This window comes from Lissotriton helveticus, chromosome 2_1 (assembly GCF_964261635.1).
Source record: "Lissotriton helveticus chromosome 2_1, aLisHel1.1, whole genome shotgun sequence".
Lineage (NCBI taxonomy): Eukaryota > Metazoa > Chordata > Amphibia > Caudata > Salamandridae > Lissotriton > Lissotriton helveticus.
In genome coordinates this window covers 1,181,919,152-1,181,946,761 of record NC_136059.1, presented here as the reverse complement: position 1 = coordinate 1,181,946,761, position 27,610 = coordinate 1,181,919,152, and the positions used below count along the sequence as shown (strand labels likewise).

Below are 27,610 nucleotides of genomic sequence, written 5' to 3'. Positions count from 1 at the left end.
CTTCCCCTTGAAATCTTCTAGAGGACGCCAGATGGGGATTGCCCTGCAGGCTGCAACACAACATATTCTGTCCCTTTGGGGCTCCACCACCAGACCCACCCACACGGGTTGGTTACCTAAAATATGGTTCACCCTGGGACTGGAACGAATTCATACCACGCTCACACACTCCACGGCTGCCTATCAGAAAGTGTGGCTCCCGCTGCTTTCCCTATTGTCCAAGGAATTTCATGAGATCACATGCCCCAAGTACTTGCGGATTCTACGACTCACTGCGAATGCGCATGACTCCTTCTGCCCATCTGAGTGATTGTATCATCCTCTACACGACTATGGCTATGTTTGTTCCACATGTTCGGCACACTGGGTGGGGTGGGAACAAGGAGGGGGGACAGGAGGACGGGGCGGGATTTCAGTTGGGGGTTTTCTTCCTACGCATTCATTGCTTCATTGCAAGGGACATTGGCAATCATAACACTCAACCTTTGTTATGCCAATTGACAATGCTCATCCATACGCCTATTGAACACTGTATATCTCTCTGCCTTGATTGTACTTCATGCCTCACATGCCATCCTTGCAATGTACTGTTCACTACTGCTTTTGAAACCAATAAAACAAATTTAAACAAAAAAAAAAGCTATAAACAAGTCATTAAGGTAATTGAGAATATGTCCGGGGGATAAGGACTTATACCAACAGCTCCGCAAGAGTAAGGCCGAACTTAGGAAACTTAAATGGGAAATTTTAAAGATCCAATTAAAACGAATTTCGGCCCAAACTCCATCATGATTCTAGGGGAAGTAACAGTGCCCGATTTTGGGCAACGATAAATACATTCTTACAACCGGCACATGGTGGCTTAATAACACATAGAACAGAAAACCCTCGGACATCCTTTTTAAAACTTCATTTCAATCAACAGGTATCTGGATTAAATACTAACAAGGACGACGAACCTGCACCTAAATCTCAAATTGCGATGACTGAGGAAGTCGAGGAAATTGAAATCGATGTCATCATGATCAGGGAACAAATATCCAAACGGAGGAAAGAAGGAGCAGCCGGGCCAAATGGGATTCCACAAGCTCTTTTTAAAGAAGATCCTGAATACTGGTCAGAAACCCTAGCTCCTCTCTTCAGCTCTGTTAGACAGACTGGGTGTTTGCCCACATCATGGAAGGACTCCATTATCTCACCAATTTATAAAGCGGGAGATAAAACCCTACTAAAAAAACTACAGTTTGATCGCATTACTGGATGTAGAGGCAAAATACTTTGCTGGGAATTTATTGACTGAGCTACATGAAAGGGCTACAGAGCAACATATTATTCCCTCTATCCAAACGGGGTTCTATAGAGAGATTGGAACAACAACCAAACTTTTAGCAATATCATATTTTTGCTTTGTGGATTTTAAAGAGCCATTCGACAATGTCAACCGAGCTAACCTCTGGATGAAATTGGCTCTCTGGAGGGTTCCTCCCTCCCTTTTGAATCTCCTAATAGAATTACACTCCAACACGTGGATACAGGTGAAGCTTGGCAATGGCTTCCACCTTCAATCAATCAATCAATCAACCAATCATTTGTAAAGCGCACTACATACCCGCGAGGGTCTCAAGGCGCACACCAACAACTAAAGGCCTCAAGCAGGGGTGCGTCCTAGCACCAATTCTTTTTATCCTTTACACAGCAGACTTGACATCAGCCCTCACTGCTTGCAATGCGCATGCCCCTTGAATAGGAGGAAAAACCATTTCCAGCATGTCTTATGCAGACGATGTTGTTTTAACTAGCCACACCCAAGTAGGTCTACAACGGCTACTTAACACACTGCATGGGTACGTAGCCGAGAACTGTCTGGAAGTTAACATTGACAAAACTAAAACTCTGACAATTAATGGAAAAAAAGGTCTAATTTTTGGTCTTTTGGAAAAAATTCAATTGCGAACTGCGCTGAGTATAAATACTTAGGTGTCATGATTGATAAGGGGTCCAATTCTCGAACCAGCTTAAGGCCATCAAGAGGAAAGGAATGACGACCGCGACAAAGCTAAGGCAACTTAAAACAAAACTGACAGGACCAACATTTGCACCATTTCTCCGTGTTGCACAAGCAAAAATTCCATTGTTAGTTACTTATGGCAGTGAAGTACTGAGAGGCAGGGACGCTACACTGCTGGATACCACCTTGGCCAAAGCATATAGAGTAATGCTAAACCTCCCGCCATACACCTCGCCAGCACAGATTCGGCTCGAGTTTGGACTGACGACGCAACTCCTCGCAAGGTGAGGCTCGTACATCAAGTGCTGGAACAAAATCAAGAACTCGGCCAAGAATACACTGAATCCCCAGCTCTGGTAGGAACTGTGCAGCACATCCACCTCACAGGCTAAAGCATACCTTTTGAGGAATCACTGGCCATCATTGGACTAGCCGACCTATGGGAAATCCCAACAGTGCACCTGCACTTTAAGCACATCGTAAGCAAGGTTATTAAGAAACTTTCTCTCACAGAAGATAAAGTCGCCTTTGCACACAGGAGCCATGCATGGATGACTCTGTGCAGTTGGGTCACAGGCATAGTTTGAACTAGGGTACTCCAGGAAGTCAAAAGAAGCTTTTCTAAAATACAGGTTAGGAATCCTTCTAGCCATACCTCATCTTCCACCATGGCGGAGAAAGAATTGTGGGAATTAATGCCAGCTATGCGGAGTTGGAAATGAGGACATTGAACATATAATATGCTCCTGCATTAAGCTAAAAGAGTAAAGGGTAGGCATCCTAAAAACTAATTTTAATGAACGAGGCATACGTACCCGGAGACAAGCAGTACTTGCATGCTTTAACCCAAGGGACCCACAACTAAATGGGAAGCTTGTTAAGTTCCTGCTTCTAGTAGCATCTAAGCAAGGGAGCACAGATACAACAACTACCTTAAATCTCCACAAACTGTAACCTGTGTACAGACTCCAGAGGCACTGAGCAAAATGAATCATGGGCACTTTGCACTTTATAATCACTCCTGCTTGTTTTAAAACATAAGAGTTTTAATAGAGTACTGACCGAAAAGTTAATTAACCAAAATGTTTTATCAGAATGTATTTTTGTAATGGTTTTAATTAATCAAAAACAATCAATTTGACCTTCCTTACCATAATGTCATGGACAAGAACCTTTGAGCACTCATATCCCAGCTAGATCCACACATTCCATAATTACACTGAGACATTAATGTGAATGCAATATGCATTCCTCACAATTTCTTACCCATTGTTTTCACCACATATCCCTTATCAAAGATTTGAGACTCATCCAGTTCCTTCTCTACACCAAATAATTGATGAGGAAGAGACTGTGTGGGATAGGTGTTCAGGAGATTGCTCTCAAATAGTTAAACACCTTCTTGGACGATAGATTCCAAACAATCACTCTCTGCCCTATACCTCCCACAAGTTTTGCTTGGACAAGGAGGTAGCACAGGGCTCATGCTTGAACCCCACTATGTTCGACATATATACGGCACGATGCCAAGATCATTGAGCCTTTTGGCTTTGGAATAATATCTTATGCTGAAGATACCCAGCTGACTTCTGATCTAGATTTAACCAAATAATGTTTTGCAAAGGGAATGCTAGCCATCTCGTGTTGGATGACTGACAATTACCTACAATTGAACACAGATAGGACAGAGATTATGCTGTTTGGCAAAACTATCCCTCTGTGGTCAAGCGAATGGTGACCCTCTCAATTAGGATCCATCCCATCTCTCAAACTATCTGTGAAGAACCTTGGCAAACAAATTGACTAGACTCTCTCTATGAAAGATCATATTTTGACTACCCTGGGGCGTGCTGTAACAATATGCGGCTCCTACGCAGGATATTACCCTACCTTCCGATGTCTGCTAGAAGAACATTATTCGAAAGCCCTGGCAGTGAGCAGACTAGACTATGGAAATGCTCTACTAGCTGCAGTTAATGAGACACCTGTTGCTAAACTACGACAGCCAGACTTATCCTTAATCTTCCGTCGGGCATCCCGTCGGCCCCTTCATTGAAAGCTCTGCATTGGCTGCCAGAAAGAAAAAGGAGCATTTTCAAGATATGCTGTCTCACCTCTAGGGCCTTAAAAGGGAAATGGTTCCAGGTATCTTCAACATAGAGTTAAAGCAAATGCTCCCTTCAGAAGTTTAAGATCTAAGGATAAAGCCCTTTTGTGTGTCCCCCAAAGCCGGTTGGTTAGATGTTGGGGAAGATTCATTTCTTATCTAGCTCCCGCATATTGGAACAGGCTCCCTGTGCATATCCATATCTGTTCGAACTGTTGCTGATTTATGAAATTACTGAAAGCCTCCCTCTTCCAGTAGTGACCCCTTCTGGTAGATGCTGCCTGTTACTGACTTGCAGCAGCAAGATGCCTATGGGTGATTTGAGCACTATGTCAAATGTAATTAACATTGCATATTTGCCCCCCCTCACTCTCATCCACAGTATCTAATCTTGTGTAAGATAATGTGTCTATCCCAGCGTATCCATTCTCAGACTCTCATTCTTCTATCCCTTCTGTCACTTTGACTACTGCTTTTCTCTGCAACTAAGACCCCTTCTATATAGGCAAATTCTGAGAATTCTAAAATTCCTCTTCTTACGGCAATCCACAAAGTCATCTTTCTAAAAAGATAGGTGGAACCTAAAACTCTCAATGAGATGCATTTGAGCTTCTTCTTCTTTAAAGAGTAGATAACCACCTCCACACTGAGCAACCTACGTCTCAGCTGTAGGGTGGTAGGCAAACATTGAACTGAGTTGTCAAACTTGAGTGTTGTTCTTGATTTGAACTGTACGTTTTTGCCTGAAACCTGATTTAATGGAACATCTCACCCAATTTATCCAGCCAGTGCAAAAGTAGGGAAAGAGCTGCATTGCGGAGGAGTACAATTTACTATCCCCACTCCGCTCAGTGCAAAAGTAGAGAAAGTGTTGGATTGAGGAGAGGTAAAAATTACTATTCCCACTGCAGTCGGTGCCAAAGTAGGGAAAGTGCTGGATTGCGGAGGGTTACAATGCAACTGTAGAGAAAGTGTTCGATTTTAAAATGTAAAAAAATATATTATTCCCACTACAGTTAGTACTACATTACAAACCAAAAAAGTCAACAACTAGTGTTAAAAACAAAATAAAAATATTAATAAATATTTAAAATGTAATACATTAAATGTAAACAGACAATGAAAATTGAAACATTTCTGAAAATTAAAACCTCATAATAATATTACAAACAATATAAAACATTAAATGCTCTATTATTATTTCACACATGCAAATGAACACAAATGTCAGCCAAACGCGTTTCGGGCGTGAAGCGCCCTTGATCACTGGCAAGGTAACAACAGCAGAGCAGTCTTGTAAGCACTAAATCAAGGGTTTGGCTGACATTTGTGTTCATTTGCCTGGCTTGTGCAATCCTTGAAATAAACGGAGTTTACACGCTGGGAGTGGCTTCATCTTTGGAGGCAACTTGTTGGTTTGATGTTTAGCGGTCTGCCCGGCCGCGATGAAGCCCCACTGCGCAAACATGCAGGACCTCCGTGCAGGATACCAAGAAGCACGTGAGTGACAGCGTGTCCACTTCAAGGAGGGTGACATTCCATGCAAGCTGGGCTGTAGTGCACATACCCACTTGGGGAAGATTAACATTTTGGGGAATAACGGCGCCCATTTATGGTTTTATTTAAAGAGCGGACTTCAAGAACCACAATTCTCTCAGGCACACGCCCACATGGGCGGGATATTTAGTGCTCACAAGACTGCTCTGCTGTTGTTACCTTGCCAGTGATCAAGGGCGCTTCACGCCCGAAACGCGTTTGGCTGACATTTGTGTTCATTTGCCTGGCTTGTGCAATCCTTGAAATAAACGGAGTTTACACGCTGGGAGTGGCTTCATCTTTGGAGGCAACTTGTTGGTTTGATGTTTAGCGGTCTGCCCGGCCGCGATGAAGCCCCACTGCGCAAACATGCAGGACCTCCGTGCAGGATACCAAGAAGCACGTGAGTGACAGCGTGTCCACTTCAAGGAGGGTGACATTCCATGCAAGCTGGGCTGTAGTGCACATACCCACTTGGGGAAGATTAACATTTTGGGGAATAACGGCGCCCATTTATGGTTTTATTTAAAGAGCGGACTTCAAGAACCACAATTCTCTCAGGCCCACGCCCACATGGGCGGGATATTTAGTGCTCACAAGACTGCTCTGCTGTTGTTACCTTGCCTGTGATCAAGGGCGCTTCACGCCCGAAACGCGTTTGGCTGACATTTGTGTTCATTTGCCTGGCTTATGCAACCCTTGAAATAAACGGAGTTTACACGCTGGGAGTGGCTTCATCTTTGGAGGCAACTTGTTGGTTTGATATATATATATATATACATATATATACATATATATATATATTTAATTAAAAATGATTAAATATGCAATTACATTGATTCAACTTTCCACACCATACCGCCACAAAATATACACCAAACTCTTAAAATGTAATAATAAATTTAATATGCAATTAACACATTAAGGGCCAGATGTACATCCCTTTTTTGTGCTCGCAAACAGGAGATCGGCCCGTTTGCGACTGTAAAAAAGGGTAATGGCATGTACAGACGCTATTTTGTGAGTCGCTGACTCGCTAAATAGAGTTTGCGACTCTCGCTATTAGGAAGGGGCGTCCCTTCCTAACAGCGAGACTCACTGCCATGTACTATTGTTTTGCAACCACATTTGTTGGTGGTAAACCACTCGCAAACGGGAGGAGGTCCCCAGGGGAACCCTTCCCCTTTGTGAGTGTGTGAGAAAACAGGGACCACTGCCTGTCCTTAAAAAATGAAACTCAAAAGTTTCATTTTTCTTTTTTAAATGCATCCCATTTTCCTTTCAGGAAAACAGGCGCTTTCAAAAAATAAAAAGAACTGCTTTATTTAAAAAGCAGTCCCAAACATGGTGGTCTGAGGACCACAGCAGGCCACCATCCCTGGGAATGCTAGCCGTTCCCAATGGGGTCGCAAATTGTGCTTGCCTCATGAATATTGATGAGGCATGCAATTTGCGCCCCCATTGGGAATCACTAAAATTGTTGTGACACTGTTGTACATTGCCTTTTGCATGCCGCAAAGCGAGGCAATTTGCAAGTCACAAAATGTAAGGGTCGTACATCGATTAACTTAATTAATGTTTAATTAAAAAAATCATATTAATAAAAAACAATTATTTACAATTAAATAACTGCCAACCCTGTACACACATAAATCTCAAAATCCACTTATAAAAAAATAAAATAATTAACTAACACTATTACCGTAATTAATAATCAATTAAATAAATAACATTAACAATTAATTTAAATTAAATTAAATTACTTCTCGCCCTCTACCCAATTACTCTCACACCTCATATATAAAAATAAATTGAAAAAACATTCTTTTCAATACTAACATAATTAATTACCAATGAAGTAATTAATATAAATTAACAATTTAAAAAAATGATTACACACTGAACAAAATTAATTATTCATTAAATAAATAAATAATATTTTACAATAAGTAAACATTAGGGGCCTCACTATGATGGCGGTTGGACATCCTGGCAGGAACCGGACCGCCCAACTAGCTGTCGGCGGTCTCACCATCGGTATTAGGATGCGACCCCACCTTCAAGCCAATGGCAGTGTGTATCTTTTGTATTACGACGTGTGCTGCGGGCTTCAGCACATGCGCAAGACAAAAAAACACATTTCAAACATCCCTGCACTATGTGGTAGGCACCATGAGGTGCCTGCCACATGGTGCAGGGGTGTTTAAGGGAGCACCATAGGTGCCCCGCAGGGCCCATGGCAAAGGCCCAGGGAGAAAGAAGGGCCCGCTATGGGCCCCCAAGTCACTTTCCGCCTGCCTTTTCATGGCGGGTTAACACCATGAAACGCCCAGCGGAGTGACATTGTAATCCCTAATGCGTTGCCTGAACAGGCACTGCCACCATTGTAGTTATTACAGTCAGTCTGACGAGCTCCTTGAGCCTGTCGGATTAGTGTCAGACGGTCTCTCCACCCGCCGACCATCCTCTCGCTATCCTAATGTGGTGGACGGTGTTGCATGGTCCAATGGTGCTGGGATCGTCACCGACGACTTGACTGTGTGGTTCCACCGCCATTGTAATGAGACACTAATATATTATAATCAAATTACTCCCCGCCATATACCCCTATAAACCCACAACCTGCTATCACAAATACATAAAAAAGATTTTACATTATTGATAAAAAAATAAACAACATCATATACATATAACATATATAACTAAATACATAACAAATAATACAAATCGATATTACTTACCTTAAACTCAGTATTCTTGAAAACGATATTCTTGCACTCAATATTTCCATTCCACAAGTGGTTTGACTCGATAATACTGGCACTCCATATTTTTGACTCAATATTCAGTTTCACTCCCCTATAAATTGTATCCAAAAATGCAGGAATCAGAGCCTGGTTACAGTATTTACGCAGCACCCTGTACCAGTTACTGCCTCCTGTCAAACTCATTTTTACAAAGAGCTGTTTAACACATGTATGCCTCATCACTTATTTCCAGGTAACTTAACTTTTAAAAAGCTGGTATTTGATTAACGCTATACAATAACCAGCAACTCTCTGTCCCTAAATGCATGCTTATTTACTCCCATGACATTTAATTTTGGGCTATAATGAAATTGCCCATCCTATCAAACCCCTTACTCTTCCAGGATTCCAAAATGGATCTCGACCGTGAGTCCTAAATATATGCAATCTTGCATTGACGTGAATGCATGGCATACTGGAATCTGCCCTGAATAGAAAAAAAGCCTCAATATGACTTTCAAATGCATGGAGCACTTTATACCTGGTATTTTTCTGAAGCTGTGCTGTTTTTTTAAAAAAGCTGGTAAATCAATTGTAGGCTCTTCCGCTAAATGTGCTAATAAAAAATTATTAAAAACTCTGGTGTCCCAAAAAAGTCCAATCACATTATCCAATAGCGCAACTTGATAACCCGTCTGAAAATGAGAAAGCACCAATCCTCCCGCAACCGTATCCAACTACAAAACTGAAAGTTTTACACAGGAGTGTTAATTATTCCAGATGAATTTCATTATCTTTGAATCTAGCTCTCTAGAATTTCATTCATCACCTTTTGGGTATTACTCCTATCATCTTTTAGATACAAAATAATATAATCAGCAAAAAGTTACATTTTTTACATCCCTTCCAATTGTGGAAAAATGGCATCTTGGTTGCATATTTTTACTGCCAATGGCTCAATAAAAAGTGTAAAGCAAATTGGGGAGATTAGGCATCTCAGACAGGTGCCTCTATTAATTCGAACTGAGCCTACATCATTTGAATTCATAATAATTCTAGGTTTAAGCGTGATGAAAAGGTTTTTAAGCATTTTTCAAAAATTGGTCAGGAAATCCAAATGTACTCAAAATAAAGACTTGGGGCCATATGTAGGTAAGTTTGAAATACTGATTCCTAATTACCGAATTTTACAGAATCGGTATTAAAAAATTGGTATTTGCCATGTATGTAATAATTTGGTAAATATTACCGATTCGGTAAAAATCAGTAAACATTTACCGAATCCACAATACCGATCGGTTTTTCCGAATAGATAAATATTACCGAATCGGTAAATACCGAATCGGTAATTTAGAATTCGGTAATGATGAATCGGTATTTATAGATTCATAATTACAGAATCCCTATTTTTGGCCTCCTCCATCTCAATTGCCTAAATACCGGTCGGTAACGGGAAATGTAACGAACTTGGGCCATTACCGACCGGTATTTAGCTACCTACATATGGCCCTTAGTCCCCCCAGTTTAGTAAATTAACTAAATCACAAGCCTTTTCAGTGTCCATCATATGTATAGCAGTTTTCTCTTGATTAGTATATAAATAATCAATGACGTGGAGGATCAATGAATTTGTATTCACAGTCATTGACCTATTTGGCAAAAAGACATTCTGATCCCCATACTTTGAGCAGTAGGGATCATTCGGAAAGCATGCATTTTTGTAAAAAATGTATAATGTGAGTTTAAAATTCTCATTGGTCTACAATAATTCACATTCGTGGGTGACATACTTTTTGAGGAAGCTAACTATGATCGACTCTTTAAAAGATTTAGTAATGAATCGACTCCCTCCCTAAAATGATTAAATAACTCAGTTACAAATGTACAAAGCTCCTTTGCAAACATTTTATATACCTCAATAGGGATGCCATCGTTCCCCGAGGCCTTTGCAATAGCCATATTTTTGAGGGACATTGCTACTTTATTAAGCTCTATTTTATCTAACAACATATCACTTAGTAGCCTTGACATATGGGGCAGAGAAAGAGAAATACAATTTTATTAAACCTGGATGTGGGAACTAAGATAGCTTGCTCGTACAGATCAACAAAATGATGCAGAAGAACATCAATTTACTCATTCTCAACTGTTCATCTTTGGGTATCTGGTTCTGAGTCTCCCTGATCTGTTTCTTTTTTTTCAACCTAGTTTGCTGACTTACTTCATGCACTTTCATCTGAAATGCTCTGTGATTACTAATTTAGTCCCAAAAAAATCTCTAAGATCCTGAACCATTTTAGCAAGCTGTTCCTTTTTATGCTCTCTAGAAAGCTGACTAGGCCTATCATGCAGAGCTACATGGTCGCTTGTAACGAGCTCAACTGCTAATAGCAACCTTGAAGGCCTCCCATACTATAAAGTCAGATGTAAAGCCACAATTCATTTAAAAGGATTCGTTTATAAAAAATATTGTTTCCTGTAAGCCTGGTCTGATAGTAAACATTTATAAAATTACCACCTGGGTATTTCTGTTGCGGGATATCTATTTGAAATTACAGTGTGACTATCGAGTGGTCAGAAGATGTTTTTGCTGAGATAGAGACTGTTGCCAACTTGATCGCACTTGATAATAACAAAATATCTAACTGAGAAGCAGTACGGAATTGACGAGAAAAGCATGTAGCATCGGGAAGATCTTGTTGGTCCATACGCCAAGATGGGTTTTAGATGCTTTTTACCATTATTTGGCAGATCTAGTTTAATTTCCTGGATGAAATTTAAGTACCCCCAAAAATAAAAAAATCTTCTGTATCCATAGCAATATTGTGAAGCTGATTCATCGTAGCTGTCTCATTGGGAATCGGACCATCGTAGTTCACCAAATTCAAAATAGGATCCCAAACTGAGACCTTAACCGAAATCCATCTCCTTTTTTCATCCCCCACATTCCAGTCAATAGAATTGGCCAGATAAATTGCCACACCTCTCATTGCAGCTCCTGTAGATGCAAATTATGCTCTTTTTTTTATATTTTATTCGCAACTCTGTACATAAAAGATAAAAGAAGACAAAAAAAATACATATTTGATAGTACATAATACATGAGAAACAGGGAAGAAAAATAACAACATGGCAGAGTGAAACAGTAAAATCATTTTACAAAGCCAAAAAAAAAAACAAATAACATTGCAGGAAAGTGAATTCATCGAAATAAATACCACTTATTTTTCACATAATAAATGAACCCCAGATTTTTTCACATTTCATTAAGGAGCGAGTACCTCTTATTTTAGCCAGGGCTATTTCCATAGAGTATATATCATTAATCAGTGTCCACCATTCTATAATATGTGGAGGTTTAGAAGAGATCCAAGCGAGTGCAATCGTAAGCTTGGCACATGATAATACAATGGTGACTATTGACTGCTGCGATACAGCTGTTGCATGAATATCAAGTAATATAGAAGGGGCTATAAGAGAAGGAGGGGAGCTGAGTTTCAATTTCAGGATTTTATCCAGCGCAGACCAAAACTCAGATAAAACAGGACAGGAAAACAGCATGTGCTCCAAATCAGCGGCTACAAGGCCACATTTTGGGCATTTAGTTCGGTCACTAAATAATATATTATTAGCCCATTTAGATATCCTCTCAGGTGTATGATAAAGCATACAGGTAGTTTTAAATTGTCGTAATCTTAGGCTAGAGGACTGAACTAAGCGATTGATATTATGGAGCGAAGAGGATATCATGGTGGAAGTGATATTAAACCCTAACTTACCACTCCACTTTTCTGCCAGTTTTGAGCAATCGTTGATTTTATACGTGATGAGACACCTGTAAGTTTTGCTAATTGAAGGCTTGTTCTTTAATGAATAAAAACAGTCCCAAATACCATTGTCAAATATTTCACGCATTCTCATCTTACGAAGAAAAAAATGATAAATTTGCACGTATTTAAATCTCATTGTTTCTGTAATTTTATATACAAATTGAAGTGTCTCGAAGCTCAAGAAACCATGAATGCCAAATAGGTCCCAAAGTATATTAATACAATGCGTACGCCAGATATTCGTCATGTTATCACTGAATATCCCCGGGAGTCCGGGATTGCCCCATAGTACCAATCTGGGGTGAAAAAAAGAAGCTTTGCAAAACGTCAGTATATTGAACCATATCTTAACAGAATCCCTGGCGGTCTTAAATTTGACTCTTTTGAATTAGTTGGGGTTGTTAACTCTTAATAAAAACATACTAGAATCCGACTTTAACATAAAAATGTGGAAATAGAATTGATTATCAGCATGAAGTAAGCTTCGTAGACGACCAATAAATGCTGACCAAAAATATAATTTAAAGTCCGGGAAGTTAAGTCTCCCATTCTCTTGGGGAGATTTGAGTAATAACCTGGATCGGCGGGCTTTACGGTATCCCCAAATAAAACTGCTAAATATTCCATCGAGTTTTTTGAAAAAAAAATTACTAAGAGAAAGAGGGATTGATCGGAATAAATAAAGAAATTTAGGAAGTATTTTCATTTTAATTAAATTAATCCGGCCAATAATATTTAGTGGAAGTTTATGCCATTTTTTTAGTTGTATAATAGTAGATTTAACTAAAGTATCATAATTAATTGTAAGAATTTCATTAATTCTAGCTGATAATTTAATTCCTAAATAAGTAGCCGTATGACAGATACCCAATACTGTAGTTGTTGGTTTGTAATTAGAGATAACCTGTGTTTTATTTAGGTTTAGTTTGTAACCCGAGACATCGCCGAATCTGCAAGCTTCCATAATTATTCCGTCTATAGCTTTCACAATGTCGGTGGAATAAACGGCAATGTCGTCGGCATATGCCGTAATTTTTAGTGTGTGAGGGCCAAAACTAAAAGGTATTATGCAAGATTGTAGTTGCAGGGCTTGGAGAAAAGGTTCCATCGAGAGGGCAAAAAGTAAAGGTGACAAGGGACACCCTTGACGGGTGCCCCGAGATATAGAAAAAGTATTTGATGTCAGACCTGCATAACTAATACTCGCAGTAGGATTGTCATATAAGGATCGCATCCATGCTACAAAATGCCCACTAAAGCCCATAGTTTTTATTACTAGCCAGATATAATCCCACCCCACTCGGTCGAAAGCTTTCTCTGCATCCAGAAGAATCATACCGAGTGGGGAGGGATTAGTTCCTGCTATATCAAAAGCGGTAATAGCCATGTTAATGTGGGCTGTAGTATCTCTTCCTATTACAAATCCATGTTGCTGTGGGTTGACAATCTTAGGTATCAGCGGGGCCAGCCGCATGGCCAGTACTTTTGCAAAAACCTTTGCATCTGTATTTATAAGTGAAATAGGGCGATATGACCCACATTCATTCGCCGGCTTATCCTTTTTCAAAAAAAAGATCAGTTTAGCAATATTCCAATAATATAACTAATAATGTGCTGGAGAAGAGGTGCTAGCTCATCAATGCAAATCTTATATACCTCTAAAGGTAAGGTGTCTACCCCAGCTGCCTTTCCTGATGGTAGAGAAAAAACAGCTTGGCGTATCTCTAATAAGCTAACAGGTTCAGATAATAGATCAAGCCCTAAATGGTCAAATTTTCCGGGGATATGATGATCCAAATAAGCCTGAATATTAGTCAATGTAGGAAAATTGTCTGGTGTATAAAGTTGCTTATAGAATTCCGCAAACTGTTCTAATATCTGTAGGGGTTGGTCAAGTGTAACATTGCTAGGGCCTTTTAAACTTTTAATCCGAGTGTTGGCTCTCTCATCAGCTACTTTATAGGCCAGGAGTTTTCCTACTTTATCTCCACTTTCATATTGGGCGATATGGGATTTATGTAGTTTTACACTGCTTTTTTCCCAAAGTATTGATTTTAAGGTTGCTTTTAGCCGTCCAAGTTTAAGACCAATTTCCAGTACATTGTGAGAGCCGGTACGTAGGGCGTTGGCTAATAAGAGTTCAGCTGAAAGAATATTATCGGTTAGAGTTTTGTTAGTTTTAGGGCGCTAGGAGTTCTGTCTAAAGAGAAATTGTTGGGTGAACCCACGAATGCTAACTTTACATGCATCCCATACAATAATACAGGAGGTGGAGTCGAGATTGTTTTGGATGAAATCTATAATATGAGCCTTCAATTGGGAGATAAACTCTGTGTTTGTAAATAAATGTCTGGGGAAGGAAAACATCCTGAGGCTAGTGTAAAATTGTGGAATATTAAACATAAGTAAAATGGGATTATGATCTGAAGTGACTCGGGGGCATAATGCGATAGAGCTAGTATTCAATACATTATCAGATGCCCAAACCATATCTATACGAGAACAAAGTTTGTGGGGAGCAGAATAATAAGTGTAGCCGGCCACATTGGGGTATATACTGCGCCAAACAACTTTAATATTATGAACACGGCCCAATTCTAATATGGAAGCACGAGACCTACACATACGTTGAAATGCACCATGCCTAGTAGTGTCTAATTGATTGTTCATAATGCAATTAAAATCACCCAGAACAATAAGTTCTCCCTCCCAACCCAAAAGTTCAATATTCAGTTGATCAAACATATTTGAATCATCAATATTGGGGCCGTAAACCACACAAAATACAATTTTACATCTTTCTATTGATAATTGCGCTATTGCCCATCCACCGCTTTTGTCACAAACAGTTTTATGAATTTCTAATCTAAAGCGTCGATCCTTAAGAATAGCCACCCCCCTAATTGAGGCATTAAGAGTAGAACAAATAATTGTTTCGTAGCCCAGTTGTCCTAGTAGCTTTCTATCGTTGTGGGCAATATGAGTTTCAGATAGAAAAACTAAATGTGGGTCATACAATACTAACTCTTCACAAATTAGACGTCTTTTATTTTTATTATTAAGACCTTCAACGTTCCAAGCCAAACATTTTAATCATAGCATTCAAATAAATTCAAGTGTCTCGTTTCATTCTGCAAGCGTAAAACAAAAAAACCTCTCCCTGATGCATCCATCAAAACGCCTGCCCGAGTTGCTTTTTTTAAACCAAAAATCCCCCCACCCGCACTGCCCTTGAAGAGCCCACCCCCCTCCTCTACCTCTCCCACCTCCTTCAGGAGGGAACCCCCCTCAGCGATCTGCTGCAGTTGATTGGGCAGCTCCTCTAGTGAGCAGCAGGGGGCTCAACCCGATACCCCACCCGGAAATATATAGTCAGAGAGAGTAAGCATTACATTTTGTAAGAAAGCCAAATTCTCATTCTCTCTGACTTAGGCAAATGTGGAGAGCGCGCTCTCAGCCTTCTTCTCATCGGTAAAATAATAGGTGCGGCCTCCCTTAATAACTTTTAGGCAGGCAGGTTCTTGCAGGAACACTTGCCCGCCAAGGGACTTAAACGGATCAATAAGTTTGCGCAACTTCCAGCGCCTATCCATGGTGGCTTTGCTAAGATCAGACCGTACAAAAAAAGATAACGATTCAATTATAACAGGAGAGTTGGGCCTTGCTTTTAGTGAAACGGTCTGTCTCAGCAAAAAATTGCCAAAATAAATAAGAAAAGGGCGAGGAAATTTACTTTCTTTGTTCCGTAAAACAAGTGGCAATCTATGGACTCTCTGTAACTGGGAGTCCCAATCCCAATCAGCTAATTCCGGGAATGCTTTCTGGAACAAGTTAACTACGAACGCGCTGGGATCAGATCCCTCTTCCCCCTCCAGAACACCAAATAATCGTAAGTTTGATCGCCTTTGGCGGTTTTCCAGATCTTCGATTTTTAATTGTAAAGACACGATCTGGGCCTCATGTTGATCTACGGTAGCCTCAGTACGAGAGGTCCCCTCCTCAATGCTAACCACCCTACATTGTAGATCCTCTATATCTTGTGATATCCCCCCCATTTTATGTGTAATCTCTTGCAAAGGGTTCTGTAACTTATTGTTATCATCTCGCAGTTGTAGAAAATGTTCTTGTGCCTCTTGTCGATGATTAATTAAAGTCTGCAAGATAGTATCAAGAGGAGAGCTGACAGTTGCTTGTGCTCCTGGTATAGTTGAAGTAATTGAGTTAGTGGGGGGATCAGTATCATTCAGGGTTGCCTGATCTAGAGATATAATCTCCATTGGAGTGTTCAGAAGAGTTATAGCATCGTCAGGAGGTGCCATTGAAGATAAAACATTAGTGATTAGTGTAGGTGGTATTTTGCAAGTAGAGGAGGTGTCGTCTGGTGAAGTAGAAAAATCTCTGGCGGAATCGTGATCTGATAAGCTTGTGCCAGAAAGTCTCAGTGTCATATTTTTCACCAACCCCTTTGCCTGTATCCATTTCCTGAGAGGGCTTTTCTCTGCTGGAAGGAATTTCCTTGTAAGTGGGGCAGTAATTAAAGAAGGTGCATTTGCTAAGCCGAGTGATTTCCCATTTTTACTCTTGGATTTTGATTTAAGTTTGGCTTTATCCCTTCTATCAATCAGATATTTAGCAATATCGGGTGTAGGGCCAGTATCTGCTAAATCCTCATATTCCTCGTTGGAGGTATCTTCTCCTATAGTCAATGGACAGTCAGAAGAATCTGCGAGTGTATCCGGCATATCAGCAAGTATGTCAGTAGGTGTATCCGTTAGGTCAATTACCCCAGGTTCCTCAGCTGTCTCAGAGACTACGGGAATTTGAGGTTTTTCTGAGGCACAAGGTAAAGGAGCCGTAATTTCCGTTAACTGTGGGGCGTTGATGTTGTTAACCAAGCCTGAGACCAGTATCAAGGCTTCTGTCTCTGCCTCTGTCTCTGCCTCACCCTCACCCTTACCCTCAACCTCCACCTCAACCTCAACCTCTGCATCAGCCTCTGCCCCTGTATTAATTCTGTCAGCAATCTGCACTTCATCTCTTTTTTCTTGGATTTATTAATTTCGCCCTTAAGTATATTAGAGGTTCCTGATACAACAAGCATCGGTGGTCGGAGCATCTTCTTACCAGATGGGGTTAAAGTTCCTCCTGCAGATGTCTGCTCCCCTCCTACAGGCGTTGAGTGAGAAGAGACGGCAGATGCTGGACTTATAGAGCTCATTGAATTGGAAGCAGTCATCGTCGTCACCGCCAAAGCCACAGTTGGTGCCGCTGCATCCACCACAGGGTTCTTATTTGCACGAGTAGATCTAGGCACGTTTTTAGGAGCCATTGATACGTATAGCCCCCGAAGCTCCTGCACTGTATCCCTTGCTGTGTCCTTTGCAGTCAATGGTGCGAGCAAGACCACCCGGCACCAGAGACCAGACCAGCAGAGTGCCGAGCCACCAACCAGCCGCAGAGTAGCCCGCCGGACAGCCGGCAAGTAAATCCGGAACAGCCGCTGCATCCGCGGTAACAATCACGTACGTTAGAACAGGCTCCCGCAGTTCCCTTTTTCCCACGAGCAAAACGGCGTTTAAGCTTTTGCCTCTGCTAAGCGCCACCGCATAGCAGACAGCGTGAAGCAGGGAGGACCGGAACAGCCGCGGCAGCAGCCAGGTGAGTTAGTGCAGGCTCCTACAGGTTTTTTTCCCCACGAGTAAAACGGCGCTTAAGCTAGCCTTTTCTAAGCGTCGTTGTGTAGGAAGCAATGTGAAAAGATCCCAGAAGCGTTTAGAGTCCAGCGCACAATCCATAAAGTTTTCACTAGGTCGCCGAAGAGAGGGAGGCAGAGGCAGAGAGCATTACAGCGGTCTCCGGGTAGGGTAAACGAAGAGCCACCAACTAGCTACTGCTCCGTGGCGTCTTCAGTCCACCATCTTTCCTTGCACCGCATGTTATGCTTGCAAAAAATTCCCTGTGATAGTGATCTTAGGGCTATTAGTCTTAAGATGCGTTTCCTGAAAGAAAATCACTTTGGGCTTGAACGAAGACAGCCAATTCATCATAGCTCTATATTTCAATTTGTTTAACAAGCCAACATTATTGCATGTAATTATCTTTATATTGTGAGCCATTAAACTGTATTTGGAAAGTTTGTCACACTAAAACAGTAATCACCACCACTCTACCCAGCACCATTCCCCCAATTCATTCTCTGCCTTTTTTTCTGACACGTCTTCCTAACATTCTCCTCTAATCCTCTTGTTTTTCTGATGTATGCAAACCCCTACCAAACGTATACCAGCTAGTCCCTAAGGTGCCATCTGATACCCCAAGCAAAAGGGTAACTGCCTGTATTTGCCTTTTCCTTCTGTAGCTACAGAAGGATCCCTCCTACTCCACACCTTTAATATTCACTGGTTTACACCATTATTCACCCATAGCATATCACAAAACAGTTAAATAGCTGAAATATAGTAAAACAGGGTTAAGAGTAACACTGCCCCTCTGCATGTCTGCAGCAAATATGCCTCAGCAAACAATCCCATGCCTCCCCTAGTTTAGAGATTATATGAAACTGGCATTCATACAAGACCTAGAGTTTTGACTTTGGATCAGGGAGGCCTGTAGACCACCGGACTTAAACTGTCCCGGAAGACCCACAAACTCTTCGTTGCCGGGCTTCTGTTATCGTCATATCAGAATAGATGCAAAATTGCGACCCATCATATATGTTAAATGACTTGCGTTTTATTGCTGTAGCCAGTATCTGTTCCTCGATCCAATAGTCGGCAAAAATAATGAGAACGGTACATGGATAGTTCATTTTGGGCAAACGTTGGGCCGGGATTCTATGTGCACTTGAGATCGTCAAATCCTTGTTGCACCTAGGCAATGTGTATTTTAATCCGTTTTTCAAATAGATGAGCTGGGTTGGTAGATCCAGACAGATTTTCGTCACCTTCTGGCAATCCCACAAAGCGTACATTATATAGTCTGCCATAATTCCCTAGGTTTCTATCTTGCTAGATAGTAGCTGAATCTCCTTCGGGGCGTCGCCAGCTCTTTATTTTGGTTGCCCATACTGTCTTCCAAGTCTGAAATTCTCTTTTTGGCCTCCTGAAGTTTAATAGGTAGATGTGTCAAGTTTTGATCTATCTTGGCCAATCGCTAATGAAGCATAGCAGTCTCCTCTTTTTAAGACTGTTTTCAAGGACGACTTCCAGTAGATGCACTAATTCCTTAGAATGTTCCTGTGGGTTAATCTGTATTTAGTCTTCACCTTGATTTTATCCCTCTGTGGGCCTCCTGACCCCTTCTCAGCCACAATTGCTGTCACCAAGGTCCTGATTATGATGGCAGTGGGACCATCACCATTAGCCCGTTGGTGGCAGTCTCACCGCCATTAGACTGTGGAGGTCCGCCCACCACATTACAATGGTGGGCAAATGGTTGGCAGGTGGAGAGACTGACCGCCATGCACCCAATAGGCTCAAGCTCAGGCACTGCCGTAGGGAATACAATGTCCCTTTCCGCCGGCCATTTCATGGTAGTTAACCTGCCATGAAAAGGCAGGCGGAAAGGACTTTGGGGGGCCCCTAGTGGGCCCCCCTCTCCACCCTTGCTCACAGCCTTGGGTTTTGTGCCCCCACTACATATTCTTGCACCATTTGTCAAGCACTGCATTGTACCTGCCACATAGTGCTGGCATATGCAAAATGTGTATATTTTGTACTGCGGCGTGTGCTTGCAGCAAGCAGCACATGCCGCAATTCAAAACATATACATTGTGACCGCCTTGAAGGTGGTCGCATAGTAATCCCTATAGCGGGACCGCTGACAGTAGTCAGGTGGTCCTATTCCCAATAGGATGGCGGTCGGACGAAAGTCACCATCATAATCAGGCCATAAGCTACCAGATCTTACAGAAACAGAATCTGTAATCAATTTTGGAAGCTGCTGTATCAGATAGTGATCAGAACACAAGGATGCAAGTCCTTCTGCCAATGCAAGCGAAGAAGCTTCAGTTGAGACTCCGTCATTCGCAACCTGATTAGATACCGAAATAGATTCACAGCGACTGCTAAGGACCCCTCTGTCTTGTCACAGCTTTTGGAAAAAGAGGGTATTCCTTCAAAATACCCTACTTTTTTTATTTCCCCTTGACAAGGTTGTCTGATTCAATCGATCAATTGAAGAATTGGTGTATTTTCTCCAGCAAAGCAGGCCTCATATCCTGATTACTAACTCTCTCCTGGAGATGGCCTTCACTTGATGCAGGGACCAGTTCAGTAGGAATGGGTGGACCACTAACTCATCCAAAGAGGAATCCACTTCAGTGCTGACAGGGCTATCCACGCTGTCTTGCTCCTTACCCAAGTCTGTTCTAATGAGAGCAATCATATGTTTTGCAGCTTTAGCAAGGGGACATGTCTCGAGTTTTTCCTGTACCAGATTTCCCTGGATTCCACATTTATTTTTTCTCTCTCTGTGAAGAGGTGGCCTTTTTTATAATACTTAGATCTTAGCCTCAGTGTCAGATAGCCATCTATTTAATGAAGGGGGTCCCGGACTATGCCCTCTATACTTAATTGACTGCGTAAATCGCGTCTCGAAGTAAAATTATGCTTCCTTAGCCCTTAGTATATTGAAGATTGTTCGTCTTGGGGTGTGGGTTACCCTTTTTTTTCAGTCTACAGTCAGCTTTAGTGTCAGCTCAACAGTCAAACCAATCAAGCGGGAATACTTTATAGATGGCCGGTATCCCTCCCCCCACCCATTGAAATCCTCTCTGCTCTCACTTAAAAGGCTATCCTGTATAGATCTCAAGAGGCTGGTCAAAGAGAAGAAAATAAGAGCAGTCCACAGTCCTGCCGTGAGAGGGGGGTTAGGAGTGCAGCAGAGCATTTGAGATCGGGTGAAAAACAAACAATGTACTCACTAGCATTGCGTCCCCCGCTGAGACGGAAATGCATTCTCCAGCACTAATTGCCGCCCTCCATACTGCCTGAAATGTTGTCAGAAGCTGATAGCTCCTACTATGGTGCTGGCACAAACCAACGGTCCGAAAGCTGTCTCCTCGATGCCAAACAGTGGGGCGGCCTTATCTGAATCAGGGAGCTCGCAATCTGGCTTGTGATTAAGGTTCCCTATTTTCCGTTATTACTGATTTTTACAGATGAATACAGAAAACATTTATTTTTCTTGTCTGTATTTATTTTTAAATGCGGATAAAAACGGAAATTGGATTGCTTTTTGAGTAATTCTAAATACTGTCTACCATGACTGCCAGGCCAATTGCTGTGTGGATTGATGGGTAAGGGGGCTAAAAAAGACAGGAATTTTAGGAAAGAGGCTTTAACAGCAGTAGATCTGCAAAAGGTTGATACTGAATTTTTCATATTTTCTTATAAGCGCATTGCTTTATCCTCTGTGGGTGTTTACAGCACTGACATCTGGTAGGCATTCACGAATGAGTGCATATTTACCAGTTAAAAATAAATGTGGTAATATACTAATTTCATCTTCATTTTTCCAGAAAACAGAAAATAAATATGGATAAATACAGATAAAATTAGCAAAAAATTAATATGGATAAATACAAATGGAAATGTCAAAAAAATAAATACCATAAAACCGGGAGCCCTACGTGTGATTCACAATGTCTCTGCCGTCCAGCTTGTTGCACACCATCTGTGAGCCCACTCATAGCATGGAGTGCTGAGTTGGAGGGAGGGAGGGAGGAGCAACGTAAAGGCTACACATTCGGGCTCCGCCTGACCGTCCTCCGACACCTAAGATACAACATTCAAATTCATTAGCAGTAGGGAACCAAAACTTATTTTCATCTCAATGTTTTAATCACACATCATGAACATTTTTTAATTTGAGTTTTCTTAAGTCTTAGTTCTGCATCACAATCCTACATATTAAACATTCTAGCATTCTTTCCAATATATAAAAACATCTTCAATCCTACAAGACTGAATTGATGCATAAAACATTTCAAATTTATTCAAGTCCCAAAGATTAGTTTTTGAAGAACAGAAACAGCCACATCCAGCACGTATTTCATGGTAAACTGACTGCTTCTTCGGGGTCAAATAAAAAAAGACATAGTTATGGGGTATCATTTATATGTAATCAGATGCCTTGATAAGGTAATCTTATGTTTTGAAGCCACTAATCCTTCAGTATATTACTGTACTTACAGCTTCACTTCCAATTGATGACCCAAAATGTAATTACTGTTAATTCCAATAAGTTTGAATGTCAGCATGTTCGGCTTTTTTTCATTCAGTCCATGTCATAACTTTCAGTGCTCAACAGATCCGCTCACATCGTCCCTCATGAACTCCAGTCATTCTTTCCAACCCTCCTCTCCCAGGAATAGTGGCATTGATGTATACTTTAAAGTGTCCATTATACAGGATGTGCTGTTTCCTTTCTCTCGTTTATATAAATAATGAAGGGGAGAGGAAACACAAGTGAACAGGGGAGGGGGGGGTCTTTATTGCTTAATCACTTACAAGCTCTGCTCGCCTGCTGTTTCCCGGGGAGCTTACCTCCGGGACACAGCAGTTTCCCTGCCCGCCCTGGAGCAGGCATAGAAACTTGTGTTTGCTTCGACCTGGCGCAAGCATTTTTAAAAGTCATGCCAAACGGGTGCAAACACAAAGTCTGCTCTCAGCAGGCAGGAGCTTCAAAAATACTTCAGCTGGCTTGGAGCAGACTTGAGATCTTTTTGCCTGTCTGCGCTGATGCGGCCAGAGAAATAGATCAACAGCACATAGATGCTCCCTGTGCTGGGGAGCAATGCCGACTCCTGCAACATGTGGGGTTCTGGCTGGGGTCGCGAGTGACCCCAGGGCTCCCCAACAGGCCCAATACGTGCTTGGTGTGTGCCCAGGGTGGGCAATAACCTATTTTAAAGGTAGACTCCGGGGGATCGGGTCCCTGGACCATATGTTTGGGGTGGGGAGCTGTTACAAGCCATTTTCCAGGCTGATAGACAGTGGGTTTTCTCTACAATTGTACATTCAAAAACAATCTGAAATATATGCTGAAGGTGAATACATCACTGATTTATTGGAGCGCAATCCCGTCTGCAGTGACCAGGGCCGGACTGACAACCGGGCGTTTTGGAATGCTGCCGAGCTGGGGGCTGATGTCACTGTGGTGGGGGCTGATTTCGTTGATGGACCTGCATGTGCTTCGAAATAAACAAGGCAAAACGAATTTTGTTTAGCACACACAGGTCCCCATCAACGAAATCAGCCCCCAGCTCAGCAGCATTCCAAAACGCCCGGTAGCCAGTCTGGCCCTGGCAGTGACTGTCAAAGACAAGTGAGTTCTTTCTTGTCATCTCCTGTCTGAAGGCAGAGTCTACGGTTCTCCCTCTTAATTGCTGCTGAGTATGCAAAGATGCCAGATCACCTACAAGCTCTGCCCATTTGGCCCACCCCTTCAACGTTAGTAGTATGCGATGGCATTCCAACAAGCATGTAATTGGTTGACTTTTGACTTTCTTTAAATTGTACTGAACTCGTCCCCAATGGCTTACCATGGAAAGACAAAACTGGAAACGACTTAAAAGTGAGACACAAACAAAGAGATTATTGAATATTGTAAATTCAGGTATTGGAATCGCGCATGCGCACTGGTAATGACTTCAGCTTGATTGAGGTGCTTTGTTCATCAATATTTTAAAGTTTAAGTGCGTAATGTTAGACAGACAAATTTTAAAGTACATTTTGAGAGACTAATTGTTTCATGTTCATTTGTTTTCACCAATAGTCGAACCAAGGAACAAATAGGAATCCAGTTATTCCCAACAACAAATTTCCTGAAATACTAGCTATGAACTCTCCAAACATCATTGGGTTCCCAAGCCCTCCAAACCCAGCGACCATCTTCAGAGGCCCTACCCTGATGTCGGTACCCGCAATGGCCACACCAACAGTAGTGAGAGTTCCTGTGCTACTGCCAACAATGCCTCGCCTGCCAGTGGCCCCTTGGAGGAATATTGATGGTCCCATGGCAGTGCTTACCACATCTGTGGCCATCCCAATGGCTCCCACAACACCTGCACCTGCTCAAGCAGTGTTCACGTTACCAAACACTTCTCCCACCATCAGCGCAACAAAAGAACTGCGAGGTGATGTGTAACCTACACCCGGCCTGCGCTGAAGAAGACCTTCCCCGGAATTACACACAGGCCCATCCTCAAAGGTCACCACGCGTCGGCGCAAACACGAATAGGGCCAAAAGCGACCATAAATTGACGCATTGTGTGCACAATAGTAGTGCACTCCCACAGATGGAATCTGGGATCCTATCCCAGTATAGACTTGTGCTCTGATCCCAACCATTATAGGGCCTAGTAGTAGTGTTTTTCACTACACAAAGAGTGTTGTCCCTTATCATGATGTTCACAAATGTATAGTATGTTTTCTTTAAAAAAAAAAAAAGCATAAAGAACAAATTGACTAAATCATGAAAAAATTCAATGATTCATTTTAGAATAATGATGTAAAATGTACACATACAGGCATGATTTATAGGAGTTGGATGAAAGACTGAAATAATAGTAGGTCAAATCTTTGACAGCAGAAGGAACAATGTTTTGGTTTCTTCTACGTTAAGTAGAACTTGATTAATGGTCTGGTAGGCAACCTTCCAATTATGACTAATTAAAAATGCTAAATTTTATATGAAAATGTCATGGCAAAAACAGCACTTACAAGCTCACAAACTTACAGCATAAAGCAGAGTTTACAGGGAGAGCTTACACACCATTACAAAAATAACATATTTGTAGAATGGGCCTGAAATGCGACTAATAAAGATCACAAATAAGAAAACACTGGAACAAAATTTTTAAAGTGAATGGGTTGGCCCTTACCTGCAACAGTCTTGCCAATCAGAAGGGCATATGTCAAATAATGAGCCATTATATTCCTTGTTTTTAGAACTGTTCAACCACAACAAATAAAACAGATTTGCAGGCAATCTGCCAGGGATAGTCATTCCTTCACAGAAAGGTGACATCGTATCCTGGAGAGCAAAGCAGGCAGTGTATCCCAACAAGGTCCCAGCACTGACCAAGGTGGTGGTCAACCTCACTGGTGGGTGGAAAATGGATATGCGGGAATTAATTCAGCTGTATGTGAATCACAGCAGCAGCCTTCCCATTTACACTGCTGCCTCTAGAGCCACTATTGGTCCCAAGTCATAGCTACAACAACAACCGAGCAAACTTTCCCAGCTCCTGCCAGCCCTGGAGCAGAAGAGCCAGCAGTCGCAGAGGAACAAATGCTGCAGTGTGACTAGTAAACAAAGAAAGAGTTCCAGAACCGTGGCTGGGATCCCAGTTGAGAGCAGCAGGTGTCGGCCAATGGGGTGGCAGTGACTCTTCCATCCAGAGTTTCCGTGTACCCCCCAAAAAAGTGAGACTCTATGGCAGTGTTCCCCAAACTGGGGTCCGCTGACCCCCAGGAGTCCGTGACACATTCCCAGGGGGTCCGTAAGCAGCAGTTTTGAAAGCACAGCAAAGGTCCTTGTACAATTAGCAGCTTTAGGGCAACAATAAAAGTGTCAAGATAATGCCAGTGATTAATGTACCTGCTGGAGAGAGATGAGAGTTTTGTCCAGTGGCAGCTTTGATTTAACTAATGTAGCACAGAGGGTTAATGTGCCTACTGCAAAGAACAAGTAACATGTATTTTAAAAAGCAGTATTTTATGTGCATAGGTCCGTGGGTTACTGCTTTTGTAACAGAGATTCTTTTGTTACTGTGAACTACATACGTGACAATCGTAATCTAGCTGAGGGACCTACAAACTGTCATCAAAGAGCTGCTTAAAAACTGCATGGTACCAGTTAGTAACTTAAATTTTTTCACAGTCATTCATTATCCTGATGCTGCTAAAAAGGTTTATTTGGGTGGAAATAAATTTTTAATGTTGAAGTCAGTCCTAGCCACTGTGTTATGTTCTGAATCCTGAGTTTGTGCTTTTCCAGACCAAGCACTTTTAAAAAATGCCTACCAGTATAAATGACATGTGAATACTACACCTTGTAGTCCCCTTTACCTTATGTAACATTTTCTATACACTGATTTACATGTATGATTTATTGTCTCTATATGTGTGTGATGTAAAGTGCTCTGACACCCTACACTGGTATGAGAGATGCTATAAAACAAATGAAATACATGTGACTGAGGGGCTATGGAGCGATGAGACGCACTGTTGGAGGGTGAAAATAAGGGAATCATTGAAGAACCCCTTCAAAGATTGTCGCATCCTGGTGCATAGTAAGGTTTTCATTTACTATTCTTTAAAAGCTAATACACATCAATATATAATAAAAAATGTGTTGTAGAATGCACCATTGTTTCCTAAATATTTTGAGGGGGAGAGCCTCCCAAAGCCCCATTTGTAGTGGTCAGGCTCACTCCCTGCACTTGGGTGCACCATGTGGGGACTGGTCTGAAAACATTTGCCAGGGCTGCTTTGGGTTTCCAGTTTGGCCCTGGCAGGAGCCTCGTACTGTGAATTAAAACCAACAATTTAAAAGTTAGTCACGGAGATGCAGCACCAACCTTTCCATTCATTTTTTTCCTTTTTTGCAAATTCCTTCAATATAAAATACAGAGGGCCAGATGTACGACCCGTTTTTATATGAGCAAGTGGGTTAGCAAACCCATTTGCGCATGCTAATCACCTATTGGGCCATGTACATAGTCTGTTTCGCGAGACGCAATTTCTTTGAGACTCGCTAAATAGGTTTTGCAACTCGCTATTTGGAAGGGGCATTCCCTTCCAAATAGCGAGTCTCAAAACCATGTAGAAATGTTTTGCGACCGCAATTGTGGTCGCAAAACACTTGCAATTACCACCTACTTCAAGTAGATGGTAATGTATTCCCAAATGGGAAGGGATCCCAAGGGGCGCCTTCCCCTTTGCAAATGAATAAAAAATTATTTTTTAAGGGCAAGCAGTGTTCCCAGGGACCACTGCCTGGCCTTAAAAAATGAAATGAAAACGTTTCATATTCTTTTTTTTTTTTTTTTAAATGCATGGAAAACAGGCTACATTTTGTTAAAAAAAACTGCTTTATTTAAAAGCAGTCCCAGACATGGTGATCTGCTGGGAGGGCTGGCATTTCCAATGGGCTCGCAAATTGCTAGAGGGTCATTAATAATATTGAGCCTCGTAATTTGCGACCCCATTGGGAATCGCAAACCGTGTTAAACACACTGTTGTACATTTCATTTAGTGACTTGCAATTTTATACTCGCAATGTGCCGCCAATTGAGAGGCACTAAATAAAATGGTCATACATCTGGCCCCAAAATCGTTAGTAATTTGAGTATTTGTTTTGTGTGCACACGTGT

At 41.7% G+C, this 27,610-nt stretch overlaps 1 protein-coding gene across 1 annotated transcript in view; it reads left to right on the top strand.

Moving 5' to 3' along the window:
• The window catches only part of LOC144819658 (uncharacterized), a 143,408-nt gene extending 118,309 nt beyond the window's left edge, over nucleotides 1-25,099 (top strand). The window contains exon 5 of the mRNA XM_078677466.1: nucleotides 24,007-25,099. Within this exon, the coding sequence (XP_078533592.1) occupies nucleotides 24,007-24,378 (372 nt within the window). The 3' untranslated portion in view covers nucleotides 24,379-25,099. The remainder of the gene's footprint in view (nucleotides 1-24,006) is intronic.
• Nucleotides 25,100-27,610: the final 2,511 nt, after the last annotated feature.